The sequence below is a fragment of the Lissotriton helveticus genome, chromosome 2_1 (genome assembly GCF_964261635.1).
Source record: "Lissotriton helveticus chromosome 2_1, aLisHel1.1, whole genome shotgun sequence".
NCBI lineage: Eukaryota > Metazoa > Chordata > Amphibia > Caudata > Salamandridae > Lissotriton > Lissotriton helveticus.
This window is the reverse complement of record NC_136059.1, coordinates 987,395,412-987,418,745: the sequence shown is the minus strand read 5'-3', so window position 1 is coordinate 987,418,745 and position 23,334 is coordinate 987,395,412. Positions and strand designations below refer to the sequence as shown.

Sequence of the window (23,334 nt, the reverse complement as noted above, 5' to 3'; positions counted from 1 at the left end):
TCAGAAGATGAAATAAAATACATTGGTCGCCGTTATACGGCACGTAAGCTGGGAGAAAGTGGTAGACCAAGTCGAATACTGGCACACAAAATACGTATTGAGCATAAACAGCACACTATTACACGACGAGTGGACGGTAATGGACAAGTACATTGTGACACCCAAGGTATACTGTCCACCTTCGTGGACACATACAGCAACTTTTACAGCACACAATATACAGTACCAGACTCTGAAATACTGCAATATGGTGAAGACATTGCGCTGGTATGGTTGTCAGACTCACACCGTGAATACTTAGCCCAACCTATAACGGAGGAGGAAGTACACCTAACTATAAAATCGTTACCTAATGGCAGGTCCCCAGGTCCTGATGGCTACACTGGAGAGTTTTATAAAACATATTCAGATCTATTGATCCCGCACATGCTTGAGATGTACGATGAGGCCTATCAAGATAAAATCCTTCCACCAACGCTACGAGAGGTGCTAATAGTAGCTCTGTTGAAGCCAGACAAAAACCCAGATAAGGTGGACTCCTACAGACCCCTCTCTCTCATAAATACCGATGTTAAGATATTGGCAAACATAATAGCTACAAGGCTGCAACCACTTATGTCCACTATAGTCCTACCTGATCAATCAGGATTTATTCCTGAAAGATCAACCACACATAACTTGCGCACCATATTTGCCTTACTACATCAATTGAATCCAGATTTACAGGCAGTGGCGGTCCTACTGGACGCTGCTAAAGCATTTGATTCTGTCGAGTGGCCCTATTTGTTTGGGATTTTAAGTAGAATAGGCTTACCACCAGTGCTTCTTAACTGGATCGCCCTCCTATACACTAAGCCCACTGCCCGTGTCAAGGTAAACAGACACATATCAGACGCAATATCAGTACAACGTGGAACCAGACAGGGCTGTCCACTGTCCCCACTGCTCTTTTCTATAGCATTGGAGCCATTAGCTTGCAAAATACGACAGAACTATGCACACACGGCGCTAAGGTTTCATCTCAGGCCAATTAGCATATCACTATACACGGATGATATGGTGCTATATCTGTGTAACCCAGAATATAATCTAACACCACTACTGCAAGAATATATCAAATTCCGGCGGCATTCAGGATTGCAAATGAACTGGGACAAGTCAGCAATAATACCGTTAACAGTAAATACAAAAGCACCAACTCTGGAATTTTCCCTTATATGGCAAGAGAACCCAATCAGATATCTTGGAATCTGGGTACACCGAGAGGCGGAATTAGTTCTCAGATCCAATTACAGTGTTGTAGTGGATCGCATGGAGGCGCAGATAGATAGGTGAATCACTCTCCCTCTCTTATTAGCAGATCTAATATCGTTATTAAAAATGGTACTATTACCCAAGATGCTATATTTAGTTATTAATATACCTATACCGCCACCCACTCCGATCTTTAATCGAATACGAACAGCCTTCGTCAAATTAATATGGGCTGGTAAGCAGGCTCGAATCAGTCTAAAAACCATGACACTCCCTTACGCCGCAGGTGGCTTCACGGTCCCTAACATCTATTTATACTATTTATGCGCTCAGGCACAATATGTTTATTATTGGTATCACCCAGTAAAATACCTGCCACACCTTGCAGTGGAAAATGGCCATGCGGATTCGCTACCGCTACCACATATACTCCTCCATACACGGTCTCACTTAACAAGGCAGGAAATCAACACAATACGTATAACATCGCAAGCTTGGAAGTGCATTGGTCATTTAGCGAACAAGACCCCTATATACACTCCGAACCTACCGTTAGCAAACCACCCTGCTATATCTGTCACACAAGAACAAAATAGTATGATGTTACTGAAACAGGTGGGCATAATGCAGCTGGGCGATCTATATCCTAACGGAACCTTTATTACCCCTGACACTCTATCATATATAAGAAACCAGTCGCTGCTATTTAGATTTATTTATCATAGGCTACGAGCGGCTGTCAGGGAGTTGTACCCCTCCTTCCCCATAGAGCCCCCCCCTAGCCTTCAACCACTGCAGACATTGATAGCCACAACCACGCACTCCAACATTGTTTCAGGACTGTATAAAATGGTACAAACGGAAATAGGAGCAGACACCTACAAAGCGCGCGACTATTGGAACAAATTATTAGACAATCCACTGACGGACGAAGACTGGGTCTCCTGTTGCACACTTATCATGTTGCTCACACCTAATGGCAATCTCCGCATTATTAATTTCAAGTACCTACATCAAACATATCACACCCCAGCAAAATTGTGTAAATACAGACTACGTGATAATGTACACTGTAAAAGATGCGGAACTGACCAGGCAGACTTTATACACCTTGCATGGAGTTGTAATAAGGCACAGAAATTCTGTGAGGATGTAACTTACAATTTGGGAATGATTGTGTCAGGTACATTGTCATGCACACCTCAGCTAAGTTTATTAGGCCTAGACATACCAGCAAGATTAATGAAAAAGAAGTTGATTGCCATAATGTTATTACTTGCAAAACGCAGAGTTGCGATGCATTGGGACAGCAAGATGTCACCTACTCTTAATAGCTGGATTTCAGATGCTGCCTATTGTAGAGATAATTTTTGCTGTATGCAGAAGAACTACCAACTACCTCTAAGCCGTCGGACATTTGGGAACCTCTGGCATGCTATTTGCGTGAGCATCCGGACTTACTTAAATCAAATCGATAAACCGTATGTTTAACTGCAGAGAATGATACTAATGTACTGTGTGAATTGTTCCACTATGTGTTATTGGATTTTTTGTTGTATTGATTCCATCATTGTAATGTAATCCAAAGGTACGACATAGCTATGTTTACTATTGTGTAAAACTGGCAGAACTCTCAATAAAAATAAAAAAGAAAAAGAAAATCTCAGTCAGGGTGGAAGCTCTACTGCTTGTTGGTGATGCAGTCTTAAATCAAAGCTCTGAATGCAGAGGTCTCCATGCTGTGTGACAGGGTAGAGGATGCAGGGGGCTGGTTGTGCCAGAACAACATCTGTCTGGTGGTACTCCTGGAGGGGGGCAGAACGTCTTAACATGGAACTCTTTTTGGAAACCTACATTCTTCTCAGTGGAGAGGGCCCATAGAGTCCCGAGAAGGGACCCTACTTCAGGGTCCCCACCAAGCTCAGCTCATCTCTTCAACTATCTCAACTGCAACCACATTCTACAAGTTGCAAGAACCAAGGGCTCATGGTAGATTGGAAATGGATTGGTGAACATTTACCCAGATTATACTGAAGAGGTTCAAAGCAAAGTCTAAGGGGTTCCTTCATGACCGTTAAACAGAAATTGCAACAACTGGGACTGAAATACTCTCATGTTCCCGGCTAACCTGCAGATTGTGGACAATAATACCACACTCTTTTTCATGTCACTGATGAACACTTAGGAATGGCTGGAGACATAAAGGATGTTCTCAACACCCCGTAATATGCAGCCAGATTAGAGCTACGGACACCCATGCTCAAGATGACAATCACGTAGACCACCCAGGGGCAAGCCCACAAGAGAGCAGGTTACACAGGAGCATGCCAAGGAATTCACAGGACTGGAATCTAGACACAGTCTATCCTTCCGGTCTCCCAGCCCGAGGCCGGCTCCCTGGAATGGGAACTGGCCTTAGCTTTCGAGAACATTACAATTGAACTATGATAAAGTCCTGTTCTCCCTTCTATGCCATAGGATCAAGTGATACGAAATCGGGTACATTACCCTAAGGGTTACTGACAAACTATCACCTCTAGAGAGCTGGGGTGGGGAAATGGGGCCCTATTCACTGACTTGGGGGAGGGCCTGGACGACACCTCGCTACGTTCCCTCAGAGTGCCCCCCCACCCCCCATTCCAAATGGAACAAACTCTTTTGTTTACAGTTACAAGTTATATTTGGTTGTGGGCTTGTTATTGTCCTGACTAGATAAAGGGAGTAGGGGCACCAGTTTTGAGTTTTCTTTCCTTGGAACTACAGCATCATGTCACTAACATTAGGTGGGAGGTAGACTTGCACAGAGGGCAGCAGGGGCTCAGCTCCTGGGGATGTCGGACAGAATGGAGACTCACCATGACAGCAAGCACAATAGACTATTTACCCAAATAAAAAATTAGCTCTTGGAATGTCTGGAGCATAAACACACCTAGGCGCTGCCACTTGATACACTCTTACCTGCGCATTACTCGCTTACATTGCATACCTGCAGGAGACACACATGACTGCTCATAACTTTTCTAATCTGGATAATATGGCATCCTCGTGCAATGAAGAATTATCTTTTAAATTAAACTTGGTTAAATGGCAAAAAACCTGTTAAATAGTACTGGTGTACATCTGGTTGCTATACACCAAACCAATGTTTGGGTATTATATAAATGTTTAAGGATAAGGTTCTGGAAAAGTTACATAAAGTGTACGTCTTGATTCTGCATTGAGCTGGCATTATAAAAATGAAAAGTCTTTAAAATGTGTTCTTTTGATTATACAGTTATATTTGAATTTTGAAGAAATGTTTGAAAAATATTTGTAACTTTCTGCATATCACTGATACTATATGTGTTAAAATAATACTTTTTGAACTGTGGAATGTACTTCTTTTTCTGAAATCCAAGCTAATTTATTTTATTTCTTTATTTCTACTGCTATTAAAGCTTTCTCATCTAATTGGAAAAATGCTAACCTACTTTCCGAACATGTTTGGTGGACAAGGATTCTTTTTTACAGGAAGGGTGCACGCCTAGCTTTGTCTACAATTCAGAAAATACTTCGCTCAGTAATTATTTTGGAAATGACTTTATGTATTTGTTTTAATATATGCTTAAATGCATTTATGAATTCACTCATCTTTTTAGATATCTAATATAGTTAGTGAAAATACACAATTATGTATTGATTGTTGTTCCTATATTATGCATATTGTGAGCCCACTTTTTCTGCTTTAGTTTCTTTTTCTTTTAGAAAATAATAATGTTTTCAAATGTTGTTTCTTATTATATTTACTCCTAAGATTTACTACATTTAGATAATTTGCATTGTATGTTTTTTGTATTGTATTTCTTGTTTGTTTCACATAAAATTAATAATAAGTAAATTTGAGCACAAAAACAAAAAACAATCACTAGAGATGTTTGTTTCCAGTATGCCCTCCAAGAATGAGCAGTGGGGGTGATTATCTCTCAGGTCCTGCATTTACTGAAGGCCCCACACTCATGCTACAACATATTTATTAACAGACTTGAAAAACAAATGAATGGTCTTTATTAATGACAAGCAATCCAACAAGGCTAATTATACTAGATGGAGCCAGATGCTGATCTGGGGGCCTTATACACAATGCAGCACATTTTCCTTGTTTGCGCCGGGCGCACCTTTCTACAGGTGCCCCGGCACAAACAAAGAGTGTGTGCTGTATTAGATTGAATGCTCTGACCAGAGGGCAGCCGCAAATTTATGTTACCCTGGGGGCAGCACACCAAAGTGAGACACAGAGCAGCTGTGAATCAGTACTGCACTTTTAAGAGGGGAGAGAGATCCCCTTGTAGGTGGGTGCAGTAAGTGACTACATTTGCCTGCAAGGGGATGTCTGGGGGGGGGGTCCATAGGATCCCTTTCACCCCCTCCAGGAGGGCTGCCATTAGGGGGCACACTGACAGCGTGCCACCATTTTGTGGCGCACTTTCAGTGCGCCTCCTGATGGCTTCTTTGCCTTTGCGCCCAAGTCTATAATATGGTTGAGGCGCAGAGGTAAAGAGATTCCCTCATTTGCATTGGGCCATGCATCTATGCAAATGAGGGAACGCCCTCTGATAATAGTGCTGGTGCTATATGTGTGCCAGCGCTATCTGTATTACAGAAGGGGACACACTAGAGTCTGCGGCCCCTTCTGTAATACCAAAGTGCCCCGGGCGCAACTAATACAGACTCTGGTGTGTTTTCTCTTTCCCTACAGGATGCATTTTTACATTTTACATTTTGAAACAGGTTCTTCTCCTATGAAGGGCAATGCTACAATCTGATGGCCCAGAACTTTTGACATGCCTGCTTTTCAGACACGTAATTCAATTTCGGTCAAGCATTCTTTATACTTTCAATTTATCAGTTTAATGTTCACGGTCATAGCCTACACAACCTGATTCTAAAAGCGGATGCAAGTACCTGAAACCCTGGTTGGGACATCAATGTTGATACAGCAGCATATTGTAATCAAGTAGAAATATTCACATTTTATATTGAATTTTTTATTCTTTAGGAAGTACTGTAAGCGTCAACACCAATGGAAATTTATGACCAGAGTAAAAATATAAGGGCTATCATATTCTCCTTCTCTCTCAATGCTCACCAATTGACAGCTTGTCATGCTGGAGACAAACTGAGCTCCTTGGCATCCAAGAATAAATCCTGCCAGGTTTAGAAGAACACAGACCACTGACAGCAAAACAAAGAGGTTAACCTGCAAGAACAAAACATACAGAATGAGTTCATACACAGCAGTCAAAACAAACTCAATCAAATTGTTTCAGAATAAAATAAATTATACTATCATTTCTGGATTGCAGGCTAATGCACAGTATGGCTAGTGAACCTACTTCAAATCTACATGCAGGCTAGCATTGCTAGCACACTAATTTATAGTAGCACACTGTATTCATAGTTCCCAGGGTGTTGGGTGCACTCTCTGTTAGGCATTCTGTTTCCATGAATTGGAGGCATCAGTGCTATCTGTATTACAAAAGGGGCCACACAAGCATCTGCAGTCCCTTCTGCAATACCAAAGTTCACTGGAGCTCATAAAGCAGGAACAAACATCTGCTGTGTCTCCAGGGCGCTTGTGAAATACATCCCCGGGTGAGCAACACAGTAAACGGTTACTTCTGGTGCCCAGAGCTGTGGATGACTAACATCTATGTGATGTTGTTGCTATGACTTAAGGCTTTGAGGGGACTTCAATGTCAACTGCGCCTTACAAAACCCTCCAAGTTCCGACCCCATGCTCAAATTTCTTTCACAGCCACAGGATCTTTATTTAAATACGCAGTCACCCATGTACTTTGCCATTGGTGTTAAGGGGTAAGATTTCCAAGCTGAATGAGGGAAACACCAAAAGATGCTTTTTCACATCATTGACAAGGAACCCCACTCCTTTCTAGGTGCCCTCACTCCCAATTGAGGTAGAATGTTATAAACATTTAGCAGAATAACCTGTAAGACTAATGTTTCCATAATTCCCGACCATGGAGTGGTATTCTTAATTGGATGGATAGAACCCTGGTTCATTGGCTGGGAATGTTCAGAATGTATAAAGCTCAATATGAATCCAAAGTGCAACAGCAAATATGATTGTAGGAAGTTGGCTCTTTATATAGTAGACCGAAAACGAGGTACACTGTGTAAAGAGCCCAGGCAACACCCAGTTGGTTTACAGAGACACGAATGATAACCCAAATGCTCTCTTTTGTGGTAGTGTGGGTGAGCAGTTGGGCTTATCAGAGGGTATTGCTAAGCACTTGTACTCACAGAGGCAATAAATGAGACACACTCAAGAATAAATCCAAAATCAATTTAGAAAAATACTTTGTATTTTATGTAAACTTTGATACCAAGAACTTCTCTATCAAGTATGTCATTTTTTAAATATGATTTTTTACCAGTAAGTGACTAGTACACTTAAAGGAGTCTTTATGCAGCAATGCTTCCCCCATGGAAGAAAAGGCTTTGTTGCATACAGTTATTTGCGATCAGTTTCTGGAGGTCTCCTTCTGGACTTAGGGTTGTAAGGGACCAAGGTCCAAAGTTCCATAAGAAGTTACTTGCTATTTGCCCTGGGGCGTCCGGGTGCAGAGGTGCTGGTTGGGTTAGTAGCTGTGTGTGCTACGCCGGTAGGAAGAAGTGAGGCCACCTACAAACAGGCTGCAGAGAGGACTTAGGTACAAGTCTTGGAGCTCCAAAGGGGGGAGGGGAGACTCGGGGAGACTCGGGTCACAAAGTCACATGGGTTTTGGGGACCAGGGGGCACAGCTGGTTTGTCGGTACCCCGGCTGAGTGCTTGGGTGCAGAGTGGAAATTTCAGCTGCCTCTGTGTGTCCTACGGCCTTGTTGTTGTCGGTCTCGCCGGTTGTGGGAGCAAAATCAGGACTGCTCTGCCACTCGGGATGGGTCTCTGCATTGCCGACGTCCCTCAATGGCTGCTCAGTCTCTAAATCATTGGAATATGGATTAGACTCTCACGGTCTTTGCTTGCTACAAGGGGTCCAGTACCCCGGGTTTTGGTCCAGTGTGGGTCCGGTTGGTCCTGGTGTCCTCTCACTTGGTGGGCGGACTGATCTGACCTTTAGGAGCACAGGGTCCTCTTCCTGGAAGGTTGCTGGATCAGACTGGCTGGGGAGCAGCAACTCTGTAAACCAGACTTTGCATTTGCTGTGCCTGCGCCTGCAGGGGAGTATCTCTTCTACTCCAAGGGAGATTGCTGGCAATTTGCAAAGGGCTGGCAGTCTCTCTCTATGGGTTCTTGGAAGCTGGTCAGCTGCAGGACGAGTTGCTGATCATGTTTATCAAGACTTCGTGCGTGCAGGCAGGGTTTGGTGTGAAAGGTCCACAGCACACTTCAGTTCTCGTTTTTCTCGCAGCTCTTCTTTGTCCTCTTCTTCTTGATCCATCAAATCTAAGTACCCGGTGTCAGGATTGCCAGCTAACTACTCAATTTAGGGACGTTACGGGGAGTGACAGGTTGTAGCCGGTGGGCTACTTACCTTTATGGTGTCTACACCCTCTATTTGATCACTTTCTGTGGGAAGTGAGCATAACCCTGTCCCAAAGAGCCTCATTCCTTCAAAGCTAAAATGGTGGAATATTAAAAATTTTGTCAAAATGAGGAACCCCACCTTAGGGGTGGTACTAGCCTGAAACGGGGCCATGCCTCCTTACTAGCTAATTTTCCTGCCTGTCTGGTGCCAAATTGGCCAGAGGCAGGGTGTGTGATTTGCCCTGTCAGGGGGAGCCTTGGGTGGCATATCAAAGGTGGCAGAGGCCTTTGAAACCTCCGGCCTTGATATGCTGATCACTTAGCCATCCTGCTGGGAGGAGGTGACAACACTTCTGGCCGGAGCCGGCATTCTTTCTTCCCTCAGGGAGCGTGGCCTCTTGCGAGGCCTCTTGCCTGCAGGGATCAGAAACTTGTTTTTGGGGTCAAGCTGGGCTATATCAGTCAGCCGCACACTAGTAGTCAGTAGGTTTTCTGGGGGCACCTCTAATATGAGATTTTCGATACCAAACATCTCTCATTTCAGTGAAGCCATCATATGGCTGGGGAAGTCATAAATATCAGTATCTAGCACATGTACTCAATATGGCTTCCCTGGTCACCTGTAATATCTAAGAATCAACGTAGGCTTCACATGGGCTAATCTGCTCGTGCAGATATGTCCTCACATGCAGTACAGTGCACCCTGCATTGGCGCACTCAGGCCTGCTGTGGGATGACTTACCTATACAGCGTGCAGAGGTGTGTCATGTCAGGTCTTCACTTTTCTCTGCATCATGGCATGCACACTGCAATGGCAGTTTGCATGTTGGTGGTAGGTGGTCCCTTAGGGTGGCACAATACATGCTTGTTATAAAGGAGACACTGGACAGGTATGAATAAGGAAACTCCTTTATTGAAGTATATTCAATAGTAGGCAATCATCAATGGCATTAAACGTCCACAGTAGCTCCATCTCAGGACCCATCATCCTCGACTGTTATAGAACCAGAACACAGATTCTCATTCCGTCACGGCTCAAGAAGCACAGGGACACACGCGCGAGGCCGTGGGCACGATGCAACAACAAAGACATAACAATGCTGCAGCTCTTAGAGACCCTCTTTAGCCTCCTTGCCCCATGTACCAGCGGTACTGTTTACTAGGGACGTACAGGGGGTGCTAAAGGTATTGCCAATCGGGGCACAATTGAACATTCTTAGGGAAACAGATCTGGCACTGGGACCTGGTCAAATAAAAGGCAAAACGTGGAGATGACCATGTCAAAAAGGGGAACTTTCCTGCACCTCGTGTACAGGAAGACAGCAGAACCAAGGGACAAGTAAATTAATGCATTCTGTCTGTAAATCACAATATTGAATGGAGACCAGGAAACGACCTCTAGTAACTGCATTTTTTCGCATAACAAAACAAGTATCAAGGTACACTGTTCTGGTGGCAAAAATGGGAAAAAAACAGGCTCGTTATTGTTTTTGCTTGACCGATTGTGCGTGTACATTCTGGTTGAAAAGCACTTGGATTATTCATGAAATTGGGGTACATCGAGTCTAACTAGTTGATTGTTTCGCACCTTGCAGTGCAGAACCAAGGCTTAGATAGTAGTCCTGCGTGTTACAATAACAACTTGCATTTGACGTAGCTCTTTGTACTGTTTTTACAAGCAGTGGAAAAAACAAGTGATACTTTTACTATTCAGTGTATCAATATGATAAGAAGTACAAACTGAGTGACCTATATGTTTTAGGAGACACACAGACGCCTGCAGTCAGAAGTAATCTCCCAGGAAAGCACAGACTAACTCACTGGTTTTGTGTCTAACACCTTGGAGTAGTCTCCCTCTTTTGTAGAGACCCACACCTGCAAAATACCCTCCCTTTTAGTAAGTTAGTCTAATACCCTACAGTACAGTGTTACTCAAAGAAAGTGAGTCTCAAACCTTGGCGCACAGTCACATGGGTGTTAAGTCTGATTATTGCCAACCTGTGGGGTATGTAGGGTGGGAGTCACCTGGTCTCAATCACTAGCTGTATATCTGACAGCTTACAATGAGGCATTGGCGGTACAGGTAAGAGCAGTGGGGCGGGGCGGGGAAGTCGATATACGAAGGGTTAGGGAAAATAAAATACAAAATAAATAAAACCACGTATCTTGCAATCGCCGCATCGCCAACTCGTAAGTGGTTTTATTTATTTTATTTTCCCTATCCCTTTGGGTGTTGAAAAAAAAAACAATTATTCCAATCTGAACCCAGGAAATGTGTGGTCTCCCATTTTTGCCTGTTTTATCCAGGTACATAGTGGGGCTTTATAAGTCAGAAGATTCAGATTGGCATTTATTGCGAACCTTTTTTCCACGAGATCTGAAGCAATGAACCACTGTATTAGGACAGCTTCCTCATGTTTGTTCCTGGTGAGTTTCATTTCAGAGTTCATCCAAGCAGTGGGCTACATGTTGGGGTGCTGGTGGAATTTTAGTGGAAAGTTGAGGTAGCCTCTAGTGATAACCTTTCTTTTCACTGAGGTTGTATGTGGTAGGGCATCAGTAGAAATCATACATTTTGACACCAGTCCCTATTCTATTTATATAAGGCTTTAGGTCTAGATCTATTTCTCTCTGAGGAAGGGGACATTAGAGGGTAACAACCCGAAATTGGATTAGATTACTGATGGGTTACTTCAAAACCCTTCTTGGCTTTACTACTTTGGAAAACAAATTTGAGCCCATGACCAATAGAGTTTTGTGTGTCCCTCCTATATCAATGCTAATATTGAGAGTAAACCAAGTTTGAGTAGAGGTGTGGCATTTTGAGCCCCCTAAACCTTCTTGCTTTGATTGCTAATGATTTGAAAAGATATCACCTTTGGTTCAAGAAAGATTTTCTAATGCTGGGCCAGAGTTAGTCTCTCGTTTATTCTTTCCTTTGATGCTGGGTTACTAGCTAAAATGAAAAAAGTGTTGGTGCTGCTCTGCAGGGATGTCGCTGATACAAAGGATCAGGGCAACTGCAATGTGTTAAAGCTCTGTGTGGAGGTATTTATTAGGTTATGGACATCATATACAGGAGAAAAAAGTATTCAGTCACTAAATGCTAGATAAATGTACAGCCTTTTTGTTCGGTCAGGTCTGGACGGCATTGCTAATCTTCACATTTTCCCAGGGCAGTGGAAGAGAGTATAGGCGTCCTTCAAATCAAATAAAAAAATATGTGATTACTAAAAAAAGAACTAAATCAGAACACGTTGTCACAACACCAATAGTGCTTTGTCGATAAAGAGTGGTGAGGTGGGATAAAAAATAGGTCAGTTCCCTTCACTGTTATACTATGATAGAATTCCTTTTCCCCTAAAAACATATCTTATTTGAAGCAGTGCAGGAATATATTTCAGCTCACGGTTCTTTTCAACCTCATGCTTTTTCCCTTCTCTACGAGGCTACTATGCCCCCTCCCACCCCCAAAAAAACAAAACCTTCCAATATTTGCCTGAGGTCCCCGCCTGCCCTTAGGATCACGGCAATTGGGGAATTCAGCACCTCTTCTCGGCAACTGGGGATGCAGTTGTCTACTCGACAGTTCAGTTCAGTTGTCTACTCGACAACTGAATTGTTTAGCTCTTCTCTGAGTATTTGGAACAATACAGTCAAATACTTTGTTCTCTTCCTTGAATGGTCCCCACTTCTCTGGTGTCACTTGTCCATGCACGTTATCACTTCTCTACTCTCTTCACGCCAAATATTTGCCTTCTCTTAAAGCACTCTTTTTCCAGCTCCTCCCTCTTCTGATGGGTCAAGTGATGGGTCAAGCAGTTACAGAATCTGGGCTTGCCCTCCAATCAGGCCAGAAGCTTTGCTCCTGACCTTCCTTCCACTTGAAGCACACTGTCCCAGTCTGTTCTGTTTTACCTGACTTCCTGTTGACAGGGAATTGTTCCTGAAAGGGAAAGCTGAAATCAACAACACACTGGATCTGGGATTCCTCGTCATCCTGCCTACTATCTACATCACTGGAGGCTTAGTGAATGTAGTGCAACTACATAGTATATATATACAAATGGGGAGAGTATAGTATGCTATTTTTCACCATTGCTCAGTGTGGGGATGGGACTCAATTCCTGAGAGGCCATAAGCCCCCCCCCCCTAAAGTCGGTAATAAGTAGCATATTAGACTCAGCAAATCTGTGATTATGTTTTATCACAAAGAGAGAGAGAGAGAGAGAGAGAGAGAGAGAGAGAGAGAGAGAGAGAGAGAGAGAGAGAGAGAGAGAGAGAGAGAGAGAGAGAGAGAGAGAGAGAGAGAGAGAGAGAGAGAGAGAGAGAGAGAGAGAGAGAGAGAGAGAGAGAGAGAGTGTGTGTGTGTGTGTGTGTGTGTGTGTGTGTAAGTGTGTGTGTGTGTGTGTGTGTGTGTGTGTGTGTGTGTGTGTGTGTGTGTGTGTGTAAAAAAAGAAGGGAACATTATAGAAACCATGCATTTTAAGCAGGATATGTAGAAACCTCTTTAATTTGGCCTGTGAGTATACCGGTGTAACTGTGTGTATTAATACATACAATTTTTATTCAGCCTCATGATGGTTTTAGGAGCAGAGCCACGGTCAGTTACTCCAATGAGCAGCATACAATTTTTTAATAGGGATGGGATCTGCCCAATTAAGTAAAGGGTCTATATTTACAAATTGAATTTATATATATATATTTAATTAATGAATTTTAAAAGTGATTGTTTTGAATTCCCGGGGATTATCCCATTATGCATAATGAATCAGTATGTTTTCCATGTCTGTTCTTGCATACCCCGCCTCACTGCTAGGTCAACCAATCAAATGCACTAATTTTCTTGCACTTGCACTTTAAAAATTGTCCGCTTCTCTCATGGCGTCATGTGACCAAGGCCTCTGTGTAGGCCGAAACGTTATTCTGACGAGGTGCGATTAATATAAAAACTCACCTGCATCCTGGGTCTTCCGTTCCTTCTTTCTGTCGCGTTCCGGAGCTGAGGGACGTGCTTGTCAGTTTGGAATAAGCAGGTATATATATATATATATATATATATATATATATATATATATACTATTTATACTGTTTATTTGAAATTTTTGCTGTTGATTTCTGATGAAATGTGTTTTTTATAATCAATTGTATGAATTTTAGATGGGATAGTCTTTTTCTATTGTTATTTAATGAGCGTGCCCGTGGACACATGGGATTGTTTTAAAAGGCAAAATGGGTCGCAGGGCTGTCATGTGATCAAGACCGTGATCAGCCGCCCCTATGGCCCCCTATTTGCATATACACTGGGGTAATTGATTATGCTTTCTTGAGACATTAACTAATCTGATACACAACAAGCCATTTTACTAATGGAAGACAATGCCATAGTAATGTCCCTACATCTCCTGCACAGCAGATGGTGTGGATATGACACCTAAAGAACAGGGTACTACTTGGACTTAACCGTGTTGCCCTGGGAGTGGTCCTCTTTGGTCTCCTCTATGTGTTTTGACAATGTAACTCACTAGTGTCTCGCCTCACACTTTTGGTGAAAGTCACAAAGACGGTGCTTTCGACCAATACATGGAGGCGCAGGATTTTAGATTCACCACAGCATATATGTGCATGCATATGATGTCAGACAACGCTGCCGGGACCCTCGAGGGATTGGTGCCATGGGATCAGTATTTATCGGCCTGAAAGAGTGTTGGACCCTCTAACAGCAGAGGGAAGTCTGATGCTAGGGGTACAGGCAAGGACCTCTCTTGACGAAGTAAGTGCCAGGTACCACTTCTTCAAAATTTACTTTTTCACTCAATACTTTAAAATATTTCTAATCACTTTTCCATTGTTATTTGACCCCTCCCATCAATAGTGTGTGATACAGGGAGGTATTACCATACCCCTGCTAAGAGGAAAATTTCAAATTAACATAGGGTAAGATAGTTATTCAGTCTATACTTGTGAGGTGTATACATATCTAATCGTTGGATATTCTATTCACCAAGCTTGTGATACTAACTATTGTGCTGTGCAGTGTGTCACGTGGGTGTTACACTTGAGGGACATGTAGTAATGTACCCTTGATATGTGATAAGAGATATTGTCTTTCAAATGAATGATATGTTTGTTATCCGATATTGTCTTAATGATAACAATAATAATCATGAGGATATACCAGATTACTTTTTGTCTTCTCCCAATACCTTTTAATACCCGCAGGTAAAATTGAGTTGGTAACCGGGATCATAGGTCCTGATGAAGGTAATTGACCCAGGCCAGTCTTCATGTATGGCCAAAACATGTTAACGTTGCTTGGTGTGGGAATGATTATGATTCTTGAACACAATATTTGTTTGTAACCTTATCAGTGGATCCTACAATAAATTGACTGGGGTACATCACCAGGTAACTATACCATTTGTTATTCAATAGGGAACCCATTATAATGACATTCTCACACAACTTGAATCCCATAATAGGTTAAGCCTATCCTAGGGCGTTATGTGACCCAGGATGTAGGACGGAACCCTGTGATGAAGCATGCCAGAGAGGGTTTCACATACTATTCCCTGTTACACCTATACGAATTGGTACAGTGTAGCGCTAACTTCCTTGTGTTGATTCATTATATTCTTTTGATTTATGTTAAATTCTCTAGGAAAGATGTATAGTATGACCCATAATCTCCTCTCAACCAGTGTTAATATTCATGTTGAAAACAGGCTATCCTCCATAGTAGGTCTTCTGGCAGTGTCAAACTTTAGGGGTTTGTATCACCTAAACAATTAGCTATGGCCAAAATTTCCAAGTGTACCCCTCTGGCATGGAGCACCTAATGAGTACACTGATTACAACTTGCAGTAAGAGAATAGGGATGAGGGTAGTAGTTTCTAAACATGGCTTCAAAAAGCAGGCTCTCTGAAACTGTAGGATGTACTACTGTACACTCTTCACTATGAGTCACGTGGTTACAGAATCCGAGCAGCCAGACTCCATTAATCAAACACTACCCCAAGGCTAGAATGAAAAGGAAAACCATTGTGTACATCTCAGTGTGGAAATGGCTTGGCTAAAAGGGTCAGATTAACTGATGATGACATCATGTCATAGGACCAGTTGGCACAGGGGTAGGGGAAGAGCTCATCCATTCACATAATGTGTTCATTGTTATGTTCGAACGTGGACATAGGCATGGTATCCAGGGCGCATTGTGGAACAAATGCATAGGAAAGGACTAGGAGACATGTGATGCATGAAAGAATGACAAGAATCAGAAAGCAATATGTACTTGACTAAATAGACTGAACTCTCTTAAGGTGTCACACATGGCATTGAGCCACACGATGGTCCTGGAGGGTGATGTGAACAGGAGATGTGCAACAGCAGGGAAGCTAGAGATGGTTGAGAGAGGGGTGCAAAAAAGAGGTGAAGATAGAAAAAGAAGGGATGCATAGGTGACAGATGGTGCATGGGAGGAAGGGCAAAAAAAGTGGACAAACAGCATTTAAGATTCCCTATCAAATTTGCTCTGCCAAATGGGGAGGGGGGTCCCAACAGTTTTTATGTCTCAGCCCTACAACAAAAATTATGCCTGCACAGGCCACACCCGGTTTGGAGATTTGGGAAGCAGACAGAACATGTATTCCCAACTTAAAGGGAATGTCTTGGTGCCCATTGACTGCCTTAAGGATTGATCTAGCTTCCGGCTGAAAATCAGACCGCGTCAACTGGGCTCCACATATGTGTTGCCTGTGTTTGTGGTACAAATGGGAGATTTCTTTCTTGATTAACTAACTCAAGGACTTGATGAACTACAGCGTATTCTATTCTCTTCCATGTTTTGGGGATCATGAAAATGGTGCACGCGCCGATTATCCCTGAGCTAAGGAAGCAACCTGAATCTCTCAAGAAAGTGATGGACCTTGTAGTACAAATAAAACATATTGATTTTGTATCAGGTACCAATTTTTTACTAAGCCCTCCGAAATTTAGCTGGTAAGTACTTGGAGCATGATTGCGTGGGAAAATGGACGCCTATGGCCACATGTGCATTCTTCTGTTGATACAACAGTAAAAATGTTGCCTCCTCGGATGATTTTGCATTTGTGCATTTGTTGCACAAGGTTTAGAGGCGTCTGTGGCTGAGGCCCATGCTGAATAAGGCAAACATTAGACACTTCGCACATGGAACAAATCTTTGCTTGAGTTGTGTGGAACCCATCGGAACCCATACGTCCTGCAAGTTGTGAAGGGAATTATCTGGAGAGCTTCGGAAAAGAGAGCTTGGTGTGTACTAATAGTTTCAGTTAGGCTAGTATTTGTATGTAGTTGCCTTTTTCTGAGGTGTGTTTGTCTGTTTCATTGTCTGATTTCAGCATCACTCACGATACAAAGATTGAAAGGAGGGTTTGGTGACTGAGTGCTAAATGTAACTCCTTTGTATCAGATACATTTGATATGGCAGCGGTTAGGTGAGGGAAATAAAGACATAGGACAGCTTGTCACAAAAGTACAATCCCATAAATAAAATATCATATTTCCTTTCTAATGTCACAGGTGGACATAAAGGCTAAATGTAGCCCTGGAGGTGTTTCCACAGTTAGGTAAGTGATTGTTCCTGTTTAGATCCTTAAAGCCCCACTGCTGTGTGCCTAGTTTTTGATCTCGCTGACGCTGCGTGTGTTTAAAGCACCATTGTACTTCTTGTCTGATCTGCAAGGGACAGCTAGGTGTTGTGATCGGATTTCAAGATGAACAAAATGCAGTGTTTAAAGACTGCAGGACAGCGCCTACAATGACGAAGCTCTCCACACCAAGCGTGTGAATCACAAAGGTAAACTTACACGTTTGTGTAAGATTACTATTTTTCCATAATCACAAAACTGCGATTTAATAATAACTTTCTGGTTGTGGAGACTCAGCAGTCGGGGAGGAGAACTCCGCACATAAAAAAAGATAGGCCTGTCCTAATTACTGTAATTACTGTAAGTAATTTTAGCTCGAATGGCATTACTGGGGCACTCTGCTGATACCAACACTGAAAGAAACACCCTTCTGTCTCCCAGCCCGTGCAATACCCATCCCAGTTCCTTCATGAACTTTTAAAACTATCCCCAGAACTAAGAATGGAGAGTAAAGTCTAGTCAGAATAACATCCTACTCACTCACTAAAGTTTGAGCCCACCGAGGGCACATTTCTAATTTTTGTTACATTTACTGATCAATATTCATTTATTTTAGGTTAACCTTTTATCAGTTATATAAATGATATTGCTTTCCCGAACGTGTAAATGGCTGAAAAGCTGAAGGCTTAGACCTTCCACTACAGAATATGAATTACATATTCTTGCATTCACCTCTGTCTAGAATTTATCTTTCAAACATTGCAAAGTACATTTCGGATTTGACGTATTCTTATAGCTATTAACTTCCATGTAAGAGAAGCACAGTCTATTCTGCTAGATGCATCCTTCAAATAGAGGCATTGCTCCATAATTGCAATATCCATTCACTCCAAAGATAATTAGGGAGCACCACTATTATTACTTTTAGAATTAAAACTACATAATTAGTTATATTTGTATCTTGCCTTCTTCCCTGGCAATGGATCCCGCTCTCCTTCTCTTGCTAGTGCCATCTCGAGGCATTGGGTTCAGGAATGTCATTATTAATGCTCCATGTGCCCAACCAAGTGTAAACTCGACTCCTTAACTGGTATGTGTGGTTTCTGTGCTTGAAGTCTTGTAAACTGGTGATGGGCATTTTGATCTACGCACCCACGAGGACACTTTATAATGTTAAGCCTCTCACCCCACCGCATGACCTTCAAGTCGGCTGCATTGCAATATCCACAAAACTTAAGGGCTGATTACCATGTCTGCCCGACACCGTATCGTAAACGAGACCGACAGCCTTCTCGTCGGTGGTCCTGACCGCCTGATTTGGAAGTGATGGAAAACTGTTCGGTCGCATTCCAACATTTCTCTACGGCAGCATGTATTACAGTCATAAACCAGCCGTAGTACATGCTCCTATAGGGAAATGGGAGGTGATGTCAATCACTGTACCTGTGGAAGGCACGACAAGGTGCGTGCCACGGGGTGCAGGGACTAAGAGGGGGGCACCATAGGTGCCCTCTCGGCCCCCATCAGGAGGCCACGCACACAAAAGGGCCCTGCTGAGGGCCCCAAACACACTTTCCGACATGGTTTCCAAGTGGGACAGGTTAGCACGGAAATCATGCCGGAAACCGTGCATCATAATCCCAAGGGCAGAAAGGCCCGCCCTTTGGGATTACGAGCCACCTCCGACTGGCTGACAGGCTCCTTGAGCCCATTGGCAGACAGTCGGAAAGACCAGCCGGGTTAATTTCCGACAGCCAGCATTGTAATGTGGTGGTCAGAAGTTAAACCGAAATATGGCCCAGAAAGGCTCTAGCCGACGGTCGGAGCCGTTCCGGGCAGCATCGTAATCGGCCCCTTAATTCCTATTGAGTATTAGTTTAAAAACCATACACACTGTTTTATTCAAAGACAGTTTGAATTAGTTTGTGATGCTCTTCTGCAAAACATGGTGCACAACAGAAATAATGTGTAAAATTAATCTTACATACATACCAGTAGTACCATTGGTCTCTTCCATGTTGTTAATCCTATAATTCCTGAAAGGATCACCTGTAATTTAATAAAGGAGAACAATAATTTAGTTGGATTGAGAAGAAAGAAAAAGCTTTACTTCGTCTGAGAACAAAACAAATTTATATTTTTTTAAATCAGTGCTTCTATGAGCTTTAAGACTAGGCATTGCTATTATGGAATCAAACAGAAACACATTAATGAACGTCAGATGGATAAAGGAATGATACCCACATGAATCAGGCCAGTAACATTGTACAAATGTGTCCCATTGTGTCATCTTACCCCTTTATGCATTAGGCACTATGCAAGCTAAACTAAACCAACAAGTCCGGCATTTTATTCATTTTAAGCATAAAAATCAGCCTTTATTTTTAATCAAAGTTATCATCACACTCCTACAGTGAATTGGAAATGTATGTATGTGCGCTCTGTTTACTGTCAGAGTCTTAACAATAAAATAGTGCACATTTGATTCACCAGCTCATCTGAATCCAGTCATATTGTGTAGTACATGTATTCCCATCAACCTTCAAAAGAGAACCTTAGAAGTGTTTATCGGTTGTCTCTCTGTGCCTTAAGGGTTATTAAGGAGTATGATTTGGTAGCGGTGGATAGACAACCACTTTTTTAACTGTTTGTACACTACACACCTGCACTGTTTAAAATGAGTGTTATAGCCGTGGAGCTCTTATGGGGTATAAATTACATTTTCATTGGTTCTCTGCTGCTGCATCTTGAGCTTGTGCAGAGAATGTACTTTCATGTATTCTTCCACATGTTCATTAATTTACTTTCTCGACAAATCTTTGCTGTAACTCCAATGGGCGAGTTCCTTTCCAATAAATAAGGCTACATGAAGAACATTCAATTTAGGAAAAAAATTAAAATATATTGCATTAAATCACACAGCCACGACCAATCGTCCATTTCGGTTTTAATTTTTAACGAGTAATTATGTTTATACAATCACCCACACTTGGAATAGCTGTAGTGTTCAATGAGAATACACATTCATAAATGTGTTTATCGTGATTTATATGTCTCCCACAGTTACACACTACTCATGGCTCAGTTAAGCAATTTAATGAGGGAGCAATTCCTTACTCATTTGGAGCATTAATAGGAGCACCAGGACCTATGCAGTATATCTGCTGATGTGCACAGTGAAGTATGCTATTTATTACCAATTAAGTGTACGTCGTGGACATGACTCATGAAGGCACAATGTGTTATGAAACTCACAACAGGTGATTAGAAAAATGCTTGCAAATAGTCTAACTATTATCAATCACTCAGGCAGTATTCCAACTCTACACTTTTTTTTCTGTCCACCATGCCACCTCCAATTAGACCCAGCCATTTGCAAATCAGGCTTGATCCTGCCCCACTACGAACAGTGCAACCCAAATTGCAGAGCCTGGTCCTCTCCAAATCAGAACACAAACAACTAAAGACCGATTTCTGGCTCTCTTCAGTTTTAATCTTACACAAGCATTGGCAAAGCCAATAGATCTGGCCTATGCAAGAGCTATTGGCTTTGCCAATATGTTTTAGCAATGTTGTACACTAGAGTGGCTGCTGTTTAGCAAGGCTGAAAGTTAGTGGGGTAATGGAGAGTAGCATGGAGTGGAGTGTCGTAAAGTGGAGTGTTATGGAGTGGCGCAGTAGCGTTAAGTGGTGTGGAGAGGAAATTAGAGGAGTGAAGGGGAGTGTCATGGAGAGGGGTGAAGAGGAGTATCATGGAGCAGCTTACAGTGTTGAGGAGTGTTGTGGGGTGCCGCTTGAGGCTAAGACTTGTGTGGAACTCTCCTGCACGCCGTTGCCTTACCGGGATTAACGCTGACTTGGGGCTCCCTTCTACACCACCGCGGGACTGCGAGGACCAGGTTGCCCAGTGCCACAGACACCGGCCGCACCTGGGTCCTCTTCCCGCCCCGTCCCCCAGGACTACATAGTGCCTCGCGGCCCCGCTCCGCGGGTGCCGCATGAGGCTAAGACTTGTGTGGAAGTCTCCTGCACGCGGTTGCCTTACCAGGATTAACGCTGACTTGGGGCTCCCTTCTACACCACCGCGGGACTGCGAGGACCAGGTTGCCCAGCGCCACAGACACCGGCCGCACCTGGGTCCTCTTCCCGCCCCGCCCCCCCAGCATTCCCTATTTAGGCTCAACCATACACCCGTACACGGGACGCGCGCGGGCGAAGGGCAGGCAAAGGGCGGGCAAAGGGCGGGCCGTCTACGGCCGTCCGAGGTCGAACGAGGTTGGGCTGGGCCCACTCCCCTTGAATTTTGTGGTACGAACATTTCTTCTTAGTAATAAGGTTATCTGGTTATTTTGTATTAAGAAACATGGTTCTAAGGTCAGGGAAGGGGAGAAAAGTAACCCTCTCGACTGCTGGTGGGACAGTTATCGGTACTATGGACCAATTCCTCCAACGAGCCACGGTAATTTTAGAGAAAGAAATAGCAATGACTGAAAAGCGATTCTCCTTAGATTTGGTGACAGGAAAGCGTTCATCATTGGGCACCATTGGGGCAGCTGTCTCCCCTGAACCTGGATTTCCTGATCTAACAGCCATGGGCGTCCGCAGAAATTTTTCCAGGGGGGGGCAAAATGTTAATGTCATCACCATCCTCCGACATGATGTGTGCCAGGTGGGGCACAAGAAACACTGGGGCGCAGGAGGAGCCATGGGGGGCAGGAAGCAGGCCGCATATGATCTCATACACCATGGGGTTGTTGTGCCACAGCCATTTCTTTCTTTTGTGGCACCCCAAAATCCATACCTACCCTGGTCCCTAAAATTACCCACTAGCACCCCAAAACCCATATCCATCCTGAACCCTAAAATTACCCCACCCCCCCAAAACTCATACCCGCCCTGAAGCCTAAATTACCCCCCTGGCACCCATAACCCATACCCAACCTGAACCCTAAAATTACCCCTGCCCCCCAAAACTCATACCCGCCCTGAAGCCTAAATTACCCCCCTGGCACCCATAACCCATACCCAAACCTGACCCCTAAAATTGTCCCCCTGGCACCCCAAAACCCATACCCACCCTGAACCCTAAAATTACCCCCCTGGCACCCCAAATCCAATACCCACCCTGAACCCTAAAATTTCCCCCATGCACCCCAAACCCCGTACCCGCACTGAACCCTAAAATTACCCCCTGGTACCCTAAAACCCATACCCACCCTGAACCCTAAAATTATCCACCTGGCACCCCAATCCCTAACCCACCGTGAACCTTAAAACTACTCCCTGGCACCTTAAAACCCACACCCACCCTGATCCCTAAAGTTACCCCCTGGAACCCCAAAGCTGAACACTACATTCTGATTGTGTATCGTGCCGCCTCTCTGTTCAGGGTGGATCTGCTGGTCCCGATCGGCTCGCCCTGGTCCGGTTCTGCTCGGCCTTCTCTGGAGCTGGTCTGCCTGCCCTGTCCCTCTTCCGGACCCACCGAGCCTGCCTCCATGCACACTACCTGGACCTACTCTGTCTGGCCTGGTTCTTTCTCCTTTGGACCCGCTGTCTTCACTGGCGGAGTTAGGACACAGGTCTCACTTCTCTGAAGTTGCTCTTACCCTCAATGAGAAAGACTCGGAAGGGCTGTATGATCATTTCTACTCATGGATAAATCTTACATATGCCTGCTCGTTGTGCTTCCTCCCTGCTCTGGACTACAGTGGTGACTACACATGGACTCAGCCCCTCTACTCTTAGCATCCACGCTTCCTAGCCGATCTGGATATCCCCTCTGTACTGACTTATGTCTAAGACTTCATTTACATTCGTTTTCTGTTTGTGTTATGTTTCTTGATAAATGCAACTTATTAAATCAAAAATCATCCATTGATGTCCACCATTTTATGTCAGAGCGGTGTCTCCCATAAAATATACTCT

General features: G+C 43.6%; 1 protein-coding gene across 2 annotated transcripts in view; it reads right to left on the bottom strand.

Moving 5' to 3' along the window:
* ENTREP1 (endosomal transmembrane epsin interactor 1) overlaps positions 1-23,334 on the bottom strand; it is a 260,839-nt gene that overhangs the window by 168,462 nt on the left and 69,043 nt on the right. For both annotated transcript variants that reach the window (XM_078675744.1, XM_078675745.1), the window contains exons 2-3: positions 19,399-19,455; positions 6,380-6,490 (exon numbers count right to left, since the gene is read on the bottom strand). In XM_078675744.1, the coding sequence (XP_078531870.1) occupies positions 6,380-6,490; positions 19,399-19,455 (168 nt within the window). The remainder of the gene's footprint in view (positions 1-6,379; positions 6,491-19,398; positions 19,456-23,334) is intronic.